The sequence below is a fragment of the Plectrocnemia conspersa genome, unplaced genomic scaffold (assembly GCF_051122295.1).
Source record: "Plectrocnemia conspersa isolate PC_06_02 unplaced genomic scaffold, ASM5112229v1 ptg000008l, whole genome shotgun sequence".
In the NCBI taxonomy this organism is placed as follows: Eukaryota; Metazoa; Arthropoda; class Insecta; order Trichoptera; family Polycentropodidae; genus Plectrocnemia; species Plectrocnemia conspersa.
In genome coordinates this window covers 14259345-14279459 of record NW_028277172.1, presented here as the reverse complement: position 1 = coordinate 14279459, position 20115 = coordinate 14259345, and the positions used below count along the sequence as shown (strand labels likewise).

The 20115-nt window shown below is 33.7% G+C and overlaps 3 protein-coding genes across 3 annotated transcripts in view; 2 read left to right on the top strand and 1 right to left on the bottom strand.

Moving 5' to 3' along the window:
• Positions 1–9753, top strand: part of LOC148233092 (uncharacterized) — a 535519-nt gene extending 525766 nt beyond the window's left edge. The window contains exons 16-19 of the mRNA XM_088190536.1: positions 5362–5556; positions 6247–6518; positions 6635–6798; positions 7277–9753. Coding sequence (XP_088046662.1) covers positions 5362–5556; positions 6247–6518; positions 6635–6798; positions 7277–7564 — 919 coding nt within the window. The 3' untranslated portion in view covers positions 7565–9753. The remainder of the gene's footprint in view (positions 1–5361; positions 5557–6246; positions 6519–6634; positions 6799–7276) is intronic.
• Positions 9754–11334: 1581 nt separating this feature from the next.
• On the top strand, positions 11335–15414 carry E2f2 (E2F transcription factor 2). The gene is made up of 7 exons (XM_088189614.1): positions 11335–11517; positions 12269–12378; positions 12454–12555; positions 14028–14199; positions 14276–14356; positions 14433–14505; positions 14567–15414. The coding sequence occupies exons 1-7, from the start codon at positions 11410–11412 to the stop codon at positions 14677–14679; spliced, it is 759 nt and encodes a 252-aa protein (XP_088045740.1). The 5' UTR covers positions 11335–11409; the 3' UTR covers positions 14680–15414.
• On the bottom strand, positions 15405–18830 carry LOC148233090 (WD repeat-containing protein 46). Its single transcript, XM_088189613.1, has 11 exons — positions 18723–18830; positions 18581–18649; positions 18413–18520; positions 18144–18352; positions 17829–18083; positions 17609–17759; positions 17264–17499; positions 16536–16700; positions 16029–16168; positions 15612–15910; positions 15405–15544 (listed from the first exon to the last, which is right to left on the bottom strand). Exons 1-11 carry the CDS (start codon positions 18735–18737, stop codon positions 15443–15445), a joined length of 1749 nt encoding a protein of 582 aa, XP_088045739.1. The 5' UTR covers positions 18738–18830; the 3' UTR covers positions 15405–15442.
• Between the last annotated feature and the right edge of the window lie 1285 nt (positions 18831–20115).

The following is a 20115-nucleotide window of genomic DNA, read 5'->3' as shown; positions in this document are numbered from 1 at the left end:
TTTATTTATCATACAAGTTTCGCCTTTCGTCGTCCACTTGATTTACTAAACTTACATATGTATGTAAATACCTAAACTTCCGGTTAATGCTACACACAGCAACTGTCGTTGCTTTTATCAGTTGACAACTCTCGCAATTGGAAAGTCAATCTGGTTAGTCATACCGGTAAGTTACATCACCGGTTGAATTATATTATTCAACAATCAGGTATTTTGCGTATTGACACTTCAATATCATATCAAATACTAACGCTAAAGTACATATCGTGGAATAGATAATGGACGAATTTGGAAGAAATCATTTTTAAACCGTCGGTTAATGTCTTTCAACACTGCAGCAGCTGTTTATACCCACATCTAAAGACCCATGTTTTATTGAACGTTTCGCAACGTAACTCAGAACCCAGAACGGTGCCAACTGAAACTAAATTAGTGCTAATTATAATCTCACGGTGCGCCGTGCTAACAACGTCTAGTTTCGGTCAAGTGCACTCGGTGCACTCTTTTTTATAACAGTACGGAAGCCGTTCAAGAAGGCTAAAATTAAAATGAGTCCGCTTCCAAATGCGTACAGAACGTCGACCCCGCGACTAAACGCTCGACTCATCGTCATAGGTCGCGAAAGAGTATGAGTCGTTAACGTGCAAAATCTGCTATCGTTGACATCCCAACTAAAATGATGATATTATTACTATAAATTAATTAAAAATATATTTAAATCAGAGAGAGAAAAGTATATGATTTCTTGAGCATTTTCTTACCAACTACAATCACACGATATTTTAGTTTTGAAAGGCCATTTAACCGTCCTTTCGTCATTCGTTATCCGTGATAATCGAAGACCGCAAGGCAAGAATAAATAAATTGACATAAACGTAATCTCGAAATATTTAGAAATTTTCAAATAGACCTGCACTTTTTTATAAATTATAACAAAAATACAAAGTTTTATGAAGTGAATCATTACCGAGATATTTTTTTTGCACATCTGTGAAACAAAACTCTAATGAAAAATAGAAGCCAAATTTGAATACACATTTGATTGAAATTTTGGTCGAAAATGAGTTTAACACTCTAATCCACTAAACTAAGTTTTATTGCTCGAAAACTTCTGGAAACTCTAGAGAATTTTTAGAATTCCAGATAAATTAGTAAACGACAATATGTTTACGTCATTTTTCTTACTCGGTTCACTTCCTTATGTGGTATCTTGAATCATGCGTCAACTTCCTTTATCGTTTTAACACGATCGGTGAAATATAGGACTCTTCGTTCCAATTTCCATAAATGGATAGGTTCGATTTCCTTCAATTCAGAGAAATGCCTCACTTATTATTTAGTTCCACTGCTAATTTATTGTGCCCACGGGATGAATTGAAGTTTTGAAACTACAACGGTAAATATTGTGAAATTTCTCACTGCTCGGTTAAATTTTCGTCATAATATTATAATATGTATGATGACGTTTTGTGAATTGAAAAAGTTATGAAACGTTAATTATAAAAGTTAATTATAACGCGTTTTAAAGCTCGACGACTCGATTATAAAATGGACACAAACAAATCTGACCCGCCATCTTGAATTATTTGAATTTATTAATCGATAATCATAGAGGCTGAAACGTGTAAAATGCGACCATGAACTTGCAAGAATTGTTTGATAGTTTTGTTATAAAAAGCGAGCATGAACCACTAATTAGGATTTGATCATCGATCGTTTCCGTATGACAAAAATAAAACGATGCGCGTATGTGACACACGCTCGTTACATCGGAGCGCGCGAAAGTTTAGCGAGCGCTCATGAATTATCAGATCGTCCGCATACACACAAAGTTCAGTACGAGCGCGACCGTTGCCGCAGGATGAGTGTCGCTGTCGGCGGCGACTTGCGAACCTTGTTTCGCGAACACACACCCGACATGCACCACCATTACAACAAATACGCGTAAGTTTTGCGCGATGAAAAAAAGTTTTTGAAAAGTTTCGAAAAAGTCATCGAAGCGAACGTGTCGTGCGTGAGCGTATGCGTGCGAGCGCGAAAGCAACGCGGATCGATCGAAAAGTTTATCGGACTCTCGTAGTTTCGTGGGGTTGTTGCGCATGCGCAGTGTCACCCCTCGCTTTAGCAAATTTCAAACTTCGAACACGATGTACTATAATAGTTCGGTTGTTGAAAGTTAGCGCGCATGCGCATCGTTCGTTAGATAACGCGCGGCGCACCGCGCCGATGAAAAGTTGAAAATGGCGCTGCCCTATTTATAGAGCGCTGAAACTTGAGAGACTTGCCGCGGCGGTGCGAATCGTCCTAGTTGTCTAGTTAGATTCGTAAATGAGCGCGTATATACGCAGTGATGCCATATCTAAAAAACAAATATTTGCTGCCGTTTTCATGAAACAGGCACAATATTTCATATTTTTACCTATTACGCGAATAAAGCAAAGTAAATAAAATTAAACGAAAATAGCATGAACTTTCTATATAAATATATATTTTGAGTTTTTGCTTAGTTATAACTATTTTTAATAGCCGCCATTAAAAAAAAGTCAATTGTTTGAGAACTATCGTGGTAATCAAAAGAAGTCAATAGTATTATCAAAAACTTTGCAACTTGTTAGTTAGCATGGCGCCACGTTCAAAAACCACTCATTATTACTACCCACTGCGTTTTACGTGCTGTTCAAACCTAACCTTAACAAATTAACCAATCTATTCGTTTAGGTTAGGTTTGGGTTTGAACAGCAAATGGACGTTTCGCAACTGTCAAATTTGATAACTATGCAATATGTTTATATTATTTTTTATTATATATAATTAGCTCATAAACGCGCGAATGCTGATTGCCTAGCAGGCGCATGCGCACAACAGTAAGACCACGCTAATCACGGGAAACGCATTGGGGGAGTAACAACTGGTGGTTTTTGAGCGTGGCAACAAGTACCAAAACTTTTATGTCTCGATATAGACCAGATTCTTAACTTTAAATACGTGCATTTTGTCAGTTTAAATATGAAACAAAATAAATATTGGTAAATTCCTAATATGGGTGGTGAAATTTATTCTAAAAAATTGTTTATTTATATTCAATTATAAATGACATTTTTTGCAGAGTTATTCATGGGGTGCTTACTATCAGTACAGTGATAAACAAATGAATACATTTTTTTAGAATAATTTTCACCCCCGATAACAGAAAAGAATTTTAATTTTTATGTATATTATATCAAGTTTCACGGTGTTTCAGATAGAAACTTAAAATCTTGCATATGGTCATAGTTTTGTTTAAATTATGATAAAGTCATTTTTGGACAGGGAAACGTTGATCATTTCGTTAAAATGCTACTTTGTATTCGTCGTTATGGTAACCGAACAAAAATAACAATTAGTGTTCAATAGTAGATATAAATATTTTGATACAGTACTGAGCACCTAAAGTCTTTGAAACCATCTGGAATGCCAACACACAATTTGGTTTTAAAAGTTGTAGCTCCAATTATGCTTCTTTATAACATAGAATGTAACCATTTTAACTGGCTGTACTAAATGCGAAAATACACACTGACATGTCTTTTGACTTTAAATTTCTGGCAAAAATTGCTTTTACAATGACTATAAAAAAATCTTAACGTTAATGTTAATGAAGAGTTTGTTGAAAATCTGACCAAAACTACAGCAATTATCTTGTAATCAATAACTGTTACATCCCATATACTTTTACTTACGAATACACAAAAGAAACCGAAATTATGCTTTTAAAAATGTTTGTCTCCCCTCATTTTGACAAACAAGACAAACATTTTGAATGAGGATGGTTTTAAGGTCTGCGTTGAATTTTTTTCTGGACAGCCCCTTTGCTGTAGGGAGTATTTTTATTGTAATCAAAACTTCAGTAACTCAAAGCTTAATACAAAATATCTTAGTAGTAACATGATTAAAGTAATTTTACTATAATCTTTCCCATTCGATTTCATGTGTATCGCTACATACTTTCTCTTACATTCCAAAGTAAAATAGTAATTGGAAAAATACTTAATCGCACAAATTAAATTCATTTTTTAGCAAAAGAGAATATGAGAAAAAACAAATTATGGACTTTTGAAGCAAAGAATAATAACCTACTGACACAAATTCACTACAATAATCAGAATATCAACAACATTTGAAATTTAGTTATGAAATCTATTTATTCTATTTTATCTGACCGTGACTCGTTAATATTTAATATACTATTATATATACTGCAATAGATAAAGCGCATATTCAGTTGCAAGCAAACTCTTGCTAATGACTGACGTCTGTCGGTCAGTGTAATATCAATATTCTTATGAAATCGATTAAACGACAAAAATCAATGTAACTTATTATTCTGGTTTACAATAGAGACAGTTCAATATCCACATTGAATCCGTATTTTCTTACTATATTATTTCTTTAACTTGTAAATTAGAAAAATTACTGTCACACTAATCTATTTTTTTTTCATTTGACCATGATACGTTTATTTGTAATATTTACCAATTGACAAAGTGCACGTTCAGTCGGAAGCAAACTTTTGTATGGCTGCCTTTTGCCAATCGATGCAACGTTGAAAAGTAATTCAAAGTATTGTGTAGTTCTGCGCGACGGGGCGCACCGGCGGTCGGACCCGCGTTCGGTTATCGGGGACGAGACCACAAGGAGCTGATACAATGCCCGACGACCAGCTGCGACGGAACGGGCCACGTCTCCGGAAACTACGCCACTCACAGAAGGCAAGCCCTCGAAGCGCGAGAGCGGAGCGCCCCGCGGACGGCAGGATGCGATCAAAATTAGAACGACGACGACGGTGACGACCATTGGCAACGCAGCTGTCCCCGCCGCCGGGAGGCGTCCTGTGCCGCGCTTTTAGGGTCTTTGTTGGATGGATTGCTTGTGTGTGCGTGTGCGAGTATGTGTGTTGTGCGTTGTCACTCCTAATGCTATCTGTATAAACATAATTCATAAATAACGACTCTTCAGTGTAACAAAAACTCTTAACTCCTATGTGAAGATTTACAAGTAAAGGCAAATCTTTTATTATAGCTTCAAAATATATAGACTAGAATGTTAACGTTTTAATTATCTAACAGCACAGACTGGTATTTTTATGATCGAAAATATGCTGCCTTTACTTTTGCACTCATAATACGATACGATTATTACATTTTACATTGAGCAATGACGCGTGTTTGGAAATAACATATGCAAGATCGCCGAAGACGCATGCCGACGCTTTGTGTTGTGTTATGTTTTACATTCATTTTTGTCAGCTCATACCACCCCGATATGCCTAAGAGGAAGTCCGAAGCATTACGATTAATGTACGACGTGTAATTTTCCAACCAGCCTGTCGGGATGCCCCCGAGCGGACCGTTCACAACTGCAGGCGCACTCGCAAGAGTTGAAATGCCCGACGCCTGGATGCGACGGCTCCGGCCACGTCACGGGCAACTACTCGTCGCACCGCAGCCTCTCCGGTTGCCCCCGCGCCAACAAACCAAAGAGCAAGCCCCGGGACGGACAGGACTCTGAGCCGCTGCGGTTAGTAACGCTACTCGATCGCTTTTTAAACTAAGATCATACATACGAGAACTTCGCTGCTTTTTATCTATAATACTCCACTAACAAACAGTTTTTCCTTACTTTGTCCGTATAAACCCTATTCACTTATTTCGATTTGCTCTTGTACACATGCTAACACAGATGCCCGATTCCGGGCTGCGACGGATCAGGTCATGCAACTGGGAAATTTTTATCGCACAGAAGGTGGGTTCGAATTTGACTGAGTTACGGTAGAGTTGAGATTTGCACTCCGTAGAATTGAATTTTGTTCTCGTCAAATTGGCGTCGCTGGGAATTCAATGTTCAACGATTTATTTGAATGTAAATACTATTTAAAATTATTTCTAATATATATTTTTTTACAATATTAGTGAATTGTAATTAGATATGAAATCTTGAGGAAAAAATATTGTCGATACTTTATTATTGTAGTACAAAATGAATATAACAGTAAGTTATTGCATCAAATAAACAATAATATAGTGATAATTATAGCTTTAAACTGCATTTAAATGGAAAAAAGGATCAAAAATTCAAATACATTGAACATTGAAACAACTTTTTTTACCCTAATTCGACGACTAAGTGTTACAGTAGTTAACTATCTAACTTTACTATGAAAAATATTTAAAATTTCATTCACTAATCTGTGTCGTTTTAACGCAACAGCGCATCAGGATGCCCGATTGCTAACCGAAACAAGATGAGGGTGCTGGAGAGCGGCGGCACTGTTGAACAGCACAAGGCCGCCGTCGCTGCAGCCACTGCCATGAAATTCGAGGGCGTCAATTGCCCGACGCCCGGCTGCGACGGCACCGGCCACATCAACGGCTCCTTCCTCACGCACCGCTCGCTCTCGGGATGCCCGGCCGCCGGCCAGACAGGCAAGAAGCCCAAGTATCCCGAGGAGATGACGCCCCTGTATTCCAAACCTTACGCGGGTAAGGAGCAGCGGGGCCTCGGGAATATCTTTTCTTTTAATCAAATATGATTTTCTAAAGCTATAACACTCTAGAAGTGTGCTTTCTAAAGGTGTGTTTTATTTTTGAAATTGCAGGTATGGAAATGGGAATGCAGCCTCCCGGAGGCGGAGAGGATCTGATCACGCTGGAGGCGGAGATCACCGAGCTGCAAAGAGAGAACGCTCGAGTCGAGTCTCAGATGATGCGTCTCAAGTCGGATATCAATGCGATGGAGTCGCATTTGAGCAATGGCGAGAGGGTTAGTACAATTTTTTTTTTAATTATCTAACGCCTATAGATTAAATGAAAGTTTGGATATATAAACAATTGGAGTATATTATATTAGGTTGATTCATAAATCTTTTTATTTTTGCTTGACTTAATTTTAAATCAATTGATTTATTTTTAATTAAAAATTTTAATTCGAGATTTATTCTAAACCCTCTTTGTACCAGAAAATCAGCATGTTTTTTCTTGCAAATAAATTTTCACAATTTATTAATGGTAAATAAATATTTGAACTTTTTATGTACTTTTAAAGAAAGTTCGAATAAATTATTATGGTTTTAACCCGTTTGTTGCCGAAATTTATATGTAAAAACATTGTACAGAATTATTAAAAAAATTTATGCTTTTCCACTTCAAGGGGGGGGGGGAGGAAAAATAGTTATTAAAATTAGACAGATCATACACAGTATATTATGACAAATCATACTAATCTTTTTGCCATTTAATAGGAAAACCAGCTCATATCGCACCGCAGTAACAATCTAAACGAGTATTACGAAAGCCTCCGAAACAACGTGATAACGCTGTTAGAGCACGTCCGCATACCCGGAGGCGGTGGCGGTGGGGGCGGGGGCGGAGCGCCCGAAAAGCCCGGTCACGAGAACTTCGACAGTTACCTGAGCAAGCTCCAGACCCTGTGCGCCCCAGACGGCTACTGTGCGGAAGAAAACCGACCCATCTACGAAACGGTCAAGTCCGCACTGCAGGACTTTACCGTCTTGCCTACGCCGATATAAGGATCGGTTGGCGACGTAGCTGTCGGCTCACACGAGAGCGGCACTCCGCCGCCATACGACTAATAGTTAATTTAGTGGTATTTTGTGTCAAAATACACGTTTTCTTTTTTGTAATTGTATATTGAAGGACATCTGTGAGATACGCACCTATTTTCATTACTATATATATAAACATTGTATATCTGCATACACGATACGAAGATTCAATTTAGTGTAATATTGTAATGTTGCATAAAGTATATCATTTTAAATGTTGTCAATTCGGATAGTTAATATAAATTTGTATCGTTTCTTTGTTTGTCATCTAAATGTGTGTATGTATGGGTCTTTTAATCCTTTACTTCCCACTCAACGATAGTATTTTTAATCAGTTAAAGTGTTAAGAAACCTGCATTCATAAGCATCAGTGTGTTTTGATATGCTTATCACTCGCTATTAACGAATAAAAGTCAAATCAATTTTTGGAATTGATCATTTTCGACGTATCATTGAATGGTAACTAAAGGGTTAAAATTATGTAAATGATGATTGAGTTTGAGTTTTAAATCCTGCTATAGCAATAATATTCGGATAAAGATCAATAATATTGACAAATCATCATCAAGCTTTTTCTTTCGCCGACCACATTTTGCTTGATAATGATTGTATAAATAATTTTAATGAATAAAAACAAATTGACTGTTGCACTCTGGAACGTTTTGTGCTAACGCCTGTTATAACATATTGTGTATGGACGACTTGATTGTCCTATGAATAGATTGTTGTTATAACAGCTTTTCAAACTCAGTGACTCAATAATCATAATATAAATGATCGCAAACATTCTCGAAGCCACATATGCACACTTATAACTCGTAACCATAACGAGATATTAAATTGTATCATAAAATGTATTATCTGACAGCTCCAGCAGCCGAACCGTTTTGTATTCTCAACTTTTGCATCTCCAAAGAGTTAATTTATAAGATATTATAATTAATTATGTGTACAAAGTGTATAATATATATGAGAGTATTTATGAAGTTACCGTATAAGGGAAAAAAGTGAAATTATTCTATAAATATTTAGTTTGTATCTATTTTATTTACTGTTAATATTTATTATCGTCGACTGAATGGTAAATGTATACATACATTATTATAGATTAGAAAAGCCAAATGTTCCATATATTTAATATATTTTATATCGCTCAATAATGTGGGATTTATTTATATTTTTTGTAAAAAAAAATTCTTTTATTTTATATATCCATTCCGATAGTTACGCGCTAATTAAATTTTACCATAAATATATGTGTATATGAAATATTGCCAAATCTGACCATTTGTTATATGATGTATATACAAAAATGTGATTATTTATTAAGTACTTAATAATCAAGTTTTTTAATTCATACGTTTATTAATATTGTTGAGACACGATCGCTCGGTAGTCCGATAAGTGAACGTATCGTAATAATAAAAACTTGAAATAAATTTGTTTTCTGTTTTGTTTTTATTGTACACATGTCTAGTCATAATCGAAGACTTGTTTTGAAACGTAAATAAGGATTGTTGTCTCGGCGAAGGGCTCCGCCCGCATGAGGCGTGTACAGTAGGTAAATTATTAGGTGCTTATAACCAAATATTAACGAATTGAATAATTTATATAACGTGTGCAATGGTAGTCGTATAAAACTGTGATTTAGTTGGACGCGAGTTAAATGTGAATAATTCACTGTTTCGTTTATTGATATTTTATTATTGTAAATTTTTACGGAAAGTGTAAATATACTATGTAATACGTCGAGTTACGTTTAAAACTAAACTATTGTTTTCTGTTGATTATTTATTAAATAAAATTAAATGGAACCCTCCACATGATGTAAAGAGCGGTTCATTTTTGTCTTTTTTTATTAGTCAATCCTTTGCCCGGAGTCAATCGCGCAAGTTCTCCGCACAATGATTTTTTTTATATAGTGTAATTTACGAAAAATTGGTTGTAAACATACATATGTAACATATATGTACGTTCTTATTTTGAATTTTTTTCTACATTGTATTGATGATGATTGAATTTTTGGCAAAATAATATATTGTGGCAAAGTTAAGATAAAATTATATTCATACACTCTTATGTAATAAGTTTCTGTACAAAAATTATGAAAATATGTGTTGTTAAATGAGAAATAATAAATTAATAATAAGATATTCTTAGTTCGTTTTATTTCTTATTCAATTTCAAATTATAGGATGAGTTCATGAAAAAGTTTGTTTATGAGAATTTTAGGAGAAATGTTAAACAAGATTTTACTCAGACTATTGTATTTCTAATTAAGAAATACATATAATAATTATAAATTTTATATTAAAAATAGTATATATCAGAGAGTTGCAGTTTTCTTTGAATAAAATTACAATTTATTATCGTTAAAGTAAAAGGCTTTTCTCATAACAGAGTCGATCATTTTGGAAGATTTATCACAGACGTCATGTATGTATAGACAGAACCTCCACTTGCTCTCAAAATTGATTTTGAGATCTTTTTCTCTAGCAAAAATGTATCCACTGAAATCTTAAGAATAAACTAATGGCGAACGAGATCGAGAAAATGACACTAAAGGGCAGACGGTTGACAGAAGCCTATTTCTATAGAGAGCCTATATCACTTTGTAGAGAGGAGTCTGCAACAAATCGAATGCATTAATACAATTTTAAATCATTTTCGTACAGAAGAAAACTTTAAATTGTAACTGCCGTATTTATGCCATTAATAAATAATATAAAGAGGAGAGGGCCCAGGTTCGACCCTTGAGGAACGTCCGAAGGGGTGAAATACTTCTTCAACAATCGACCGCCGAAGGTTACAAACCGAGTTAAATCATCTGAGCAACCGAGGTCCGACAATTTTTTAATAATAGCCCATGACAAACTTTGCTGATGGTCTTCTCAAAATCTGTATATACGACGTCTAATTGAATTCCCGCATCGAGATATTTTGTCACCGTTTTGGTGAAAGACAGAAGGTTAGTAACAGTGGAACGGGCGGGACGAAGCCCATGCTATAGTTCTTTATACACAATTTGTCTTCCTTTTTATGAATAGGGGATGACAATTTATTTTTGTAATAAAGTAATAAATATATAACTGAAGTACATGATCTATAAGTACGTATTGCCAAAATAGCACATCATGGTGTTACATCAGTTTGAAAATAATCAATATACATTAAATATTTTCTATAATAATACATATCAGAAACATTAAAATTTCTATTATTATATTTTAGTACAAATTTGTAAGTGAGCCTTGGTCTTTGACTCTAATATAACTCCAACGTATTAAGGTTATTTTTATTTTTTTTAATAATTAAACAATGACAACAAGTATTTATAAATTATATTTAATGTGAAAATAAATATATAAGTAGTTTATTTTATAATTTAACTGAAAAAAATAGTTTTTTTTATATATTTTTTTGCATCAAATTTTATTCCACCAAAATTCTTTTATTTTTGTTTTTTAGAATAACACATATTAAACGATCTTCGCTATTTTAAATGAATAATACCAATAAACAACACGCAATACAAATATAAATAATAAGTGAAAATAACGATTAATAAAAACATGACTAGCAACCCTGAACCAGAAAACTTGCTCATATACGACAACCACAAGTTTGAAACAATTTATAAAATATACACATTGAAATATAAAAATTTCCTTCACTCAAATCATGCGTTTTAATTTAATAAAAATACAAACATTTTAATGGTCGAAATTGTGCGGCGTCCACTCTCTAGGCTGGCAACACCGCGCCATTTGTCAGCGGCGTGCGGTGCAAATTTTGAATCGAGTGCGGCCATGTCGGAGTATCAGTCGAGCCGCTTCGAGAAGTCGCTCGGGCTACTGACCTCGCGTTTTGTGACTCTCCTGCAGCAGGCCAAGGGCGGCGTGCTCGACCTCAAGATCGTAAGTGCCCAAATTTCGTCACAAAACAACCTAATGCGACGCCCCGTTTTGTAATCGGAGCTCTCCTGGAAGCGTCTCTGGTTGCTTCCGCACCAACCAGTACCACCGCCGCACTCTAAACACGACCTCTAACCCCTCAGTCGACTCGCTTTGTAACTTTTGGTGCATATTTGTATAAAAATGATGCATCCATAATCTGTCATATTTAAAGGCCGCCATTTTGATTTAGACATTCATTTATTGTTGTTTAATATGTTTTTGTACGTCCTGCTGTGAGATGATTTGTCATTCAGATGGTAAAAATGCACTTCCTATTACTTTTGTTTGCAAACATCTTTGTATGAACGTTAATAATGTAATTTAATACATTACAGTGATTTGATTGTACGTTTTTTCATTTATGCCCAAAAATGTTTTAATGAAACTAGCATACAAATGTAGGTCACAATTCAGCATTGCTCAGACTAATTTTAATTTTAAACTGATATTATTTCATACTAATATTATGTTTATCGTGCATTTCTTAAATTACTATTATAACGTATTTTGGTTGTTATATGAGTTAAAAATAATAACGAGGTGATTCCAAATTTACCTTCCGTAAATTACAATATTTCTTAATTAAAAGGCACATTAATGAGTATTTTTCCCATTAGTTTTATTTTTGGTAGCAATATTTTGCTGCATAACCTCTAGGTGGATCCATGTTATGAAGTTGCATTATTTAAATTTTATTAATTTCAATTACCAGGCGGCAGATCTTTTAGCTGTAAGGCAAAAGAGACGGATATACGACATCACTAATGTCTTGGAAGGAATAGGCCTTATTGAAAAATGTACCAAAAACAGTATACAGTGGAAGTGAGTAATGACTTAATTCATCTATTTTATATAATAAAACTAATTATTATCATAATTTATTTAATTATATTTTAGGGGAGCGCCTGCTCCAGGACATGACGAACTAGTAAGCAAAAAGCTGTCGACGCTAAAACGCCACATATCTGCTTTAGACGACCATGAACAAAAATTAGACCAGTACAGATATTACTCAATACATGGGGAATATTCGGAAAGTAAAGATGCAAAGTCCAAAACATATTTTATTTTGGAATCGACTTACAGTACCATAATAATCCTCCTAACACAGGGGGTGGGTGGGCCGTGCAAGATTGTCCTCTACTTTGATCTAAATACTAAGCATCAGCAACCAATCTGATTCTTTGTACTTGATCCAACCAACACATTATCAGTAGCATTGAGACTGTTAATCCGACCATGGCTGTCACTCATAATTAGCCCAGGTAGAAAGTTGAGTCTAGCATCAGATGTGATAGCATGGTTGGGTAAAAATCAAAGTTGCCCATAGGCCGTAACTACTGGCCAGATGCAATTGTGGAGCTCCTTTCAAACCAACAGTCTTCTTTAACTCGGACATATTAAAAGTTAACCACTTTGCAGGTCTCGAGTAGTACATACAGAAAAGTTTTCTTTATGTACAGATATGGTATTTTACCTTTTTCATTATAATTTGCTCGATGAGCTTATTTGGAATTCTAAGGGTTAATTTACATGCTGCTAGTTGCTGGCATGCCAGCTGGAAGTTGCCTGGCAGGTCACTGGCATGCGACGACTGACATTCCAGTCCACTGGTGTCTTACCGTTTACACAGTGCCAGCAACTGAAAGAATTATTGTTGTGAAAAAGCGCTACTCACCTTGCGCCAGTATGGTAGTGTGGTGGAAGGGGTAGCTTGTGTGCCAGTAAAACATTTTTTTTTGTTCTGCTGGCTTGCCAGTGGCGCACTGGCTTCTCCAGTGACTGGCGTTAAGCGTTTACATGGTGCTAGTTGCTGGCATCCAGGAACTGGCAACCTCAACTGGCATCGTGTAAATCAGCCTTAAAGTACATACAAGCTCGCTGGCAACAAATTTATCATTCTTTAGTATAATAATAATTGGTGATGGTGTAACAGACTTATTTGTTTAATTTTAATCAGAATATTATCTTCAGAATATTATCTTTAAATATAATTATTATTGCACCAAAAAACAATTACGGAGTCTGGGAGCGAGTTCCTTGATTTCTGCCTTATAGAAGTTTCGCATTTTTTAGCTCCCAACATGTGCAGTGCTTCCAATGGCCTAACCATTTCATAAATAATACTTCTGGATATTTATTTATTTTGAGAGAGCTCATCAGTGACAACGTATGGCGTTACTCTCCATAATTAACATCATTACTTTTTCATTTATATTCACAACCTTAATTTGCTTGCTCATATGTAAACAGAAAACGGTCAGCAGCGAATTTCATTGGCAAATTCTCTTTCGTACAGAATAAATTATTACTGAACAATCCCTGTACTTGAGGGGTATAGGAATTGGCAAAGCCATTTAAAAAATCGCTTCCCTTTTTATTAGTCTTGTATCTATACTTCTGCGAATATTCCTTATACATTGAATTATATAATTTCTCACTGCATACTAAGCGATCTACTTAAATTTCAGACATAAAAATTGGATTTTACAAAGTATGAAGAATGTCATGGAAGACGCCGATAATGCTCGTTTAGCCTATGTGACCAAAGATGACTTACAAAAGTGCAACGATTCTAACATGTTCGTATTGAATATACCCTTAGAGTCGAGCGTTTCGTTCAGGAAATTGATCCCTTGCATGGTAAGTTTGCACCGATTCTTCGAAACGCATCTATATGGCACATCTTGCGAATCGTTCAATGTATCTAATTTTTCAGTCTAACGGAAGAACTTTTGAGCTACGGGTAAAATGCGACGAGAGCTCAGATTTGGTGTTTTTACAAAAATCTGAACCTGAAGTATGTTCTTTGGCGTTTTTTTAATGAATTTATAAACAAACTTGATATTTATTAATTCTCATGTTATGATCTTTAGGTCAAATCTAAACGATTAAAGTTGGAGCATAAACAAGACAACGAAGAAGTTGTAGATAATGAAAATGATAAAGGTATATTATCATTAAAAAATATATTTTTTTATAAATAATTTTTTGACCTATTTTTTTTTAGATTCGTTCATAAATTTAAGTCCGCCAGTCAGTCAAGAAGATTTCCTGTTTAGTTTAAGTGAAACTGAAGGTCTTTCGGATTTATTCGATATACCTATTCCAACGATCGTATAATATTATGTTTAGGAAATAAAGAGCAATTTATTTTTATGTTATTATTATTACGTGCTTTAGATAAACTTTAATGTATATTGTATTTTGCGATTAAATGCACATGAAAAATTTTACCACAGTAAAATATTTTAGTCATCGTTACTTTTACGGATTTAGATCTCAGTTTATCAAATTATTTTTATACGAACTCTTAGGTGATTGTACATATATTTTGTCAAAATATCACTCTTGTATAAAAAAATCTACGTTATGTAAATATTCTTTAATAAAATTGAAAATTTTAATTATATAAATGTATGTATATGTAATTTAATGATAGGTTTTTTAAAACATAGTGTTTTATCAGTCGTCTCATAATAAATGATATTCAATATTGGTGATTCAATATCTTATAGTTAAGTAATTATATATTGTTTGCATGGTAAAAAATATCGAGGAAAAAAGGCTTAGCCAAAAAATAACCACAATCCTCTATTTGTGATTAATATAATAGTTTCAAGCAAGGATTGTATTAGTAAGATAATGCACAAGATTAAAAATCGTAATATATTTATTTATATTAATAAACTAATAATTCTGCTAATGATAGATTTTGCGGCTTCTGTATAAATTGTATTCAATATCAATTACATAATATATTTTTAATTAAATAATTTTTTGCCAATACTGAAAATCAATTTTTATGTTTTAAATGTATATGTAAAAAATATAAAATAAATAATAACTACATAAAAATGGATTTTATTTTGAATATATAAAAAAATCATTTTTTATTACTAACAAATCGATCCAATACTCCAAATGATTTCTCTTTCTTATCGTTTTTCTCTTGCGGTAACATTTTCTTTTTTTCTTTATAGAATTTCTAGAAGATTAAATAGAATCATTAGTATATATTGTATATTCATAATATAATAAATCATTATTTTTACCTTATTTTCTGTCTCTTGCGTTATCTTCTTATTCTTTGCTTTCCTAGGCGTGCCCTTAGCTCTCTTCTTTCTTCTAGAAGTATAGTCGAGCTTCTGTGGCTTCAGTTGCTTTAATTTATTGTGCGCTTCTACTTTATTCTGAAGGGACGGAACGTCGACTTCAGCAATAGCCATCGGATTGAGATCAATCAGCTCCGGTTGAATCTTCTCCAACAACGATTTAACTTCAGATTCTGTCCTTTGACTCTTAGTTTGATATGGATTGCTTTCGAGAGCGTCAAAGTTAGCTTCTCCGCTTCCTGAGTAATAAACAATAAATAAATTGAATTAACACTATTTTAATCGATTTGCAGTCTTTTGTTGTTAAAAATATACATTGTATATATACATAACATATTACTGTAACAACATAATTACCTGGTATTATCAAGCTGACAAATCCACGATCAGTTCCAACTCCTAGAATATCTTCATACGGGCAAAATGATAAATTTTCAACATAACCGTGCGTTTTGTGTACCAAATATGGCTTATTTGCTCCTTGTGTGCAGCAATCTCTGAACATATAGAAAATTAAAAATGTTTTAATAATTTGAAGTATAATAATGGCCTCCACACAAGAATTTTAGGGTATTTGTTATACGTAGAGATGCAATAAAATTTAAATTTCAATATTGAAGGAAAAATTCAGTTAGAAATTAAAATTCTACTTCGTATTATTTATTTGTAAACACTGACTCGGTAAATATTTTAAGACGAAGTCTTGTTTTTTTACATTTATTGAAAAATCATAGTAATGTATGAATCATATTATAATATGAAACATTTATACTGAAATGCACTTATTTTTGTCACATCTCTAATCCTAAACCCAACTTATTCATTAAAAAAATGAGTACAATTAAATGGCAACTGAATAATTACCTATAAACTTCCACAACATTTCCCATACTGACTGCGAGGAGACTATTTTGAGAAAATTCAACCTGCGATGGTGCCATTCTCATTCGATACTTATGTAACGGACCTTCCAACTTTCTTATGTCCCATATACGTACGCTCCTATCTGCAGAAGACGTTGCCATGTATCTATTAAAATAAAGTATGATTAATAGTACAATACATAGAGCCTTGGAAGAAAACTGTCACAATATAAATTAATAGATTTTCAGAAGCATTTTAATTAGCTTAATAATAAAACATCCACATTTTGACAGGAATAAATAATAGGAACAAGTGACTTATATGTTTATACTAAAATACCTTCATTCACCCCCTTTTACTTAGATTTCAATAAAAATAATATCTATTGCAATTTCGAAAAAATCAATGATGTTTCTTCGACTATCATTAGAAGACTCCAAAACTACCTTAAAATGTTTAACTTATTAAAATTTCTAGATAATAAGAATCAAAGTTTTTGTCTGCATAACTGCACATTCCGGAGGATAACTACATTGAAAAATGTAATCAATTCTGAATCTACCATTATGCTTTCACACACCAAAAGTCTAACAAGATATGTACTAGACAAAACCAGTCTGGTTCCACCCCGTATCATCCCCATTAGCCAAAGAAACGAGAGGACTTCTCAAATATTCCTCGATGGTATATAAGCTAGAACCTTCAAAGTAAAATATAGATATACTTACATTCCTTTTGGATCAACCGATAAATCCATAACTGGTGTTCCATGGCATAAAAGCTTTGCCAATGGTTTTTTGATGGTAGGGCACCACATGGAGACGACTCCATTAGCTTGACCGACACACATGACTGCATTGTACGGATTTTGCTTCATAACATTGATCTTCCCGACGTTTGCATGATACTGTGATACCATTTGTCCAATTGAAATGTCCAACCATGAGAGATACCCCATTTCACTCTATAATAGCGATAATTAATATTAGATGAAAATAATTATGCAGAAATCAATTGTATCTCTGCGGCAAAAAGTACAGTAATCTTATAATACACAAAAATAATCAACTAACCCCCGTCGCTAATAAAAAGTGATACGGCAAAAACTCCATCCTCTGAACTCTGTTCAACACTTTCAAACAATGCAATTCTGTACCTTTATTGTCATATATATAAACCCAATCTTTCTGAGCCACTGCGAACATCGTTTCAATATGCATCCAACTGAAAAATAAAACATATTATAAAGCAATCTAGAATTTAATCATTAAATACATCACAAAAAGTACATACCAAACGTCGTGAACGGTTTCAGTGACGTTGACTTCGCAATGAAGATGCTTAGTGACCCAATCGAACGCCGCTATGTGACCCATCTTCCCGCCTAATAACAAATGTCTCCCGTTTCTTGAATATCTCATTCTATATGGACCAAATTTCTCTAGCTTTAATTCGAAATGTTTACTAGCTGTGGCTATATCGACGCATTTAGTAATTTGCTTTTGTGTAAATTGTGTAGTCGTTTCGCCTTCGTCAGCTTCTAAATAACTATCGGACAAGTTAATAATATGTTTTCATTGAAACACAACAAAAAGCAATAAGACCTACCCTACGTCTTCAGGCAAAAGAATTTCAGCTCTGGCTGCTTGTTTATTAGCATAAGCAATATATTTCTCCTGGAGTTTCATTTTTTTGAGATGTCGCGGATGAACAATTCCTTTTCCTTCTAATCCTTCTCCTCTCGAGTGCTTCTCCAATATTTCTTTAGGTATAGGCATTTTTCCAGGATATTTTTCAGTTTTGACACCAATTTTTTTCTATTGTTAAATAAATAATTAAGTACTATTAAGACAAATATAAAATATACACTAACTTACATGTTGAAAGTTTCGGTTTTTATTTAATTTATTATTAAATTTTCGCGGCTTCATTTTAGCATGAATTTCAACTACGTCACGTCCATCAAATCCACTGTTTCTGGACACCTATAAATAACAAAAATATCAATAACAACTTTATTAAAAATTATTTAACATTTATTTTACCTTTCCGACGACATTTTTAATACTAACAGTATTAACGTTTGCAGTATTTGAATCAAAATACCGTTTTGTCTACAACAAACAAAATATAATTGTAATAAATGAATTGTATTATAATAGCATGATTAAATAAGCAACAATTTACCTTTTTATTCTCCATAATGTATATTATAAACAATATTTATCGAAACATAACCTATCCGAATGACAACTGTCAGTACTTGACGCACGAGGGTTAACAAGGCTATTGTGCGCATGCGTATTCGATATATTTCATTCTTAAATAATAGCCATAGAACACTTGAATTTGAGCATAATATTGAAATATACAAATATGTGATGTTATTTAGGCCAGTGATGAGCGGACCACTTTTTAAAAGTATAAATATCAATAGACATCTAAATAAAAACATTAAAATCGCTAGCATACGATAATGTGTTGTCGTTGTTCGGAGCTACATGAATAGTTATGCATTACTTTCAGTTCAAAAATTAGCCGTTATGCATTACTTTCATGGAGCTCGACTTGCAGTTTATATGTCTTATATTTTTATATTTATTCATGATTCTCTGAAACTCATATTGCTTATTCCTCGAAATATGGACATTCAACTATTTTTTGTACTTATAAAAGACAATGCTGTTTAAAGAATACAATGTCAAGCACCATTACGAAACTAAGCATTCTTTAAAATTTAAAGAAATATGAGGACAATTGCAGAAAGACAAATTAAATAAATTGCAAAAAAGTCTGAAGCGACAACGAAATATTTTTTAAATGGCCTTATCATCGCTTGATACGACATTCATGCAAGTTACCACTGGAATATATATTTATGAAGAATTAAAGTGTTTTGTGCAGATTTAATATCCCAGTAGAAAATATAGTGGGAATATAAACAAACGGAGCAAGAGACGTGTCTAATATTAATATTGGAATGTCAAAACTTTTATCACGGATGTGATGCAGACTACAGAACGAGAAATCGGCATTTTTCATAGCATTTTACATTAGGGAAATTTGCTTGCAAAAATATTAAAAATGGAAAATGTCACACCGACCATTAAAATTGTCAATTTTATTCGACCTCAAGGGCTAAATCATTGTCAATTTAGAAAATATTTAATAGATATGCAAAGCGAAAATTGTGATGATTTTTTAAATGCCGAAGTTCGATGCTTAATGTGCGGTAAAATCTTAAAACTAATGTATAATTCGAAAAAATGCATAAATTGCTTTTTCGATATTAAAAACCAAATAATGGATTTGTTTGTATCGATATTACACAACAATAGAATAATTTACAGGTAGACCTTCTGACCGGCTCTAGGTTATTTGGTGCCCCAGGCAAAATCTAAATTTACCCCCCCCCTATTAATACTTTAATAACTCATTACATGAGCGCAAAAATATAATTCAAATTAAAGTAATCTAATATTATACAGGCACTAAAAGAAGAAGCCTTTAACGCTATTGAATCGTCAGCCAGGAAAATGAGGTTAAGATAAATGAAACAAAAACAAAATACATGTCGGTT

What these genes read in the sequence shown, in the direction of transcription:
- E2f2 (XM_088189614.1), top strand. Translation starts at nt 11,410, where the DNA reads ATGTCGGAGTATCAGTCGAGCCGCTTCGAGAAGTCGCTCGGGCTACTG. An exon ending in GGAAATTGATCCCTTGCATG is followed by an intron (nt 14,200 to 14,275) that starts GTAAGTTTGCAC and finishes CTAATTTTTCAG; the next exon opens with TCTAACGGAAGAACTTTTGA. An exon ending in TACAAAAATCTGAACCTGAA is followed by an intron (nt 14,357 to 14,432) that starts GTATGTTCTTTG and finishes TATGATCTTTAG; the next exon opens with GTCAAATCTAAACGATTAAA.
- LOC148233090 (XM_088189613.1), bottom strand. An exon ending in CTTTTGCCTGAAGACGTAGG is followed by an intron (nt 18,084 to 18,143) that starts GTAGGTCTTATT and finishes CTTGTCCGATAG; the next exon opens with TTATTTAGAAGCTGACGAAG. An exon ending in GAAACCGTTCACGACGTTTG is followed by an intron (nt 17,760 to 17,828) that starts GTATGTACTTTT and finishes TTTATTTTTCAG; the next exon opens with TTGGATGCATATTGAAACGA.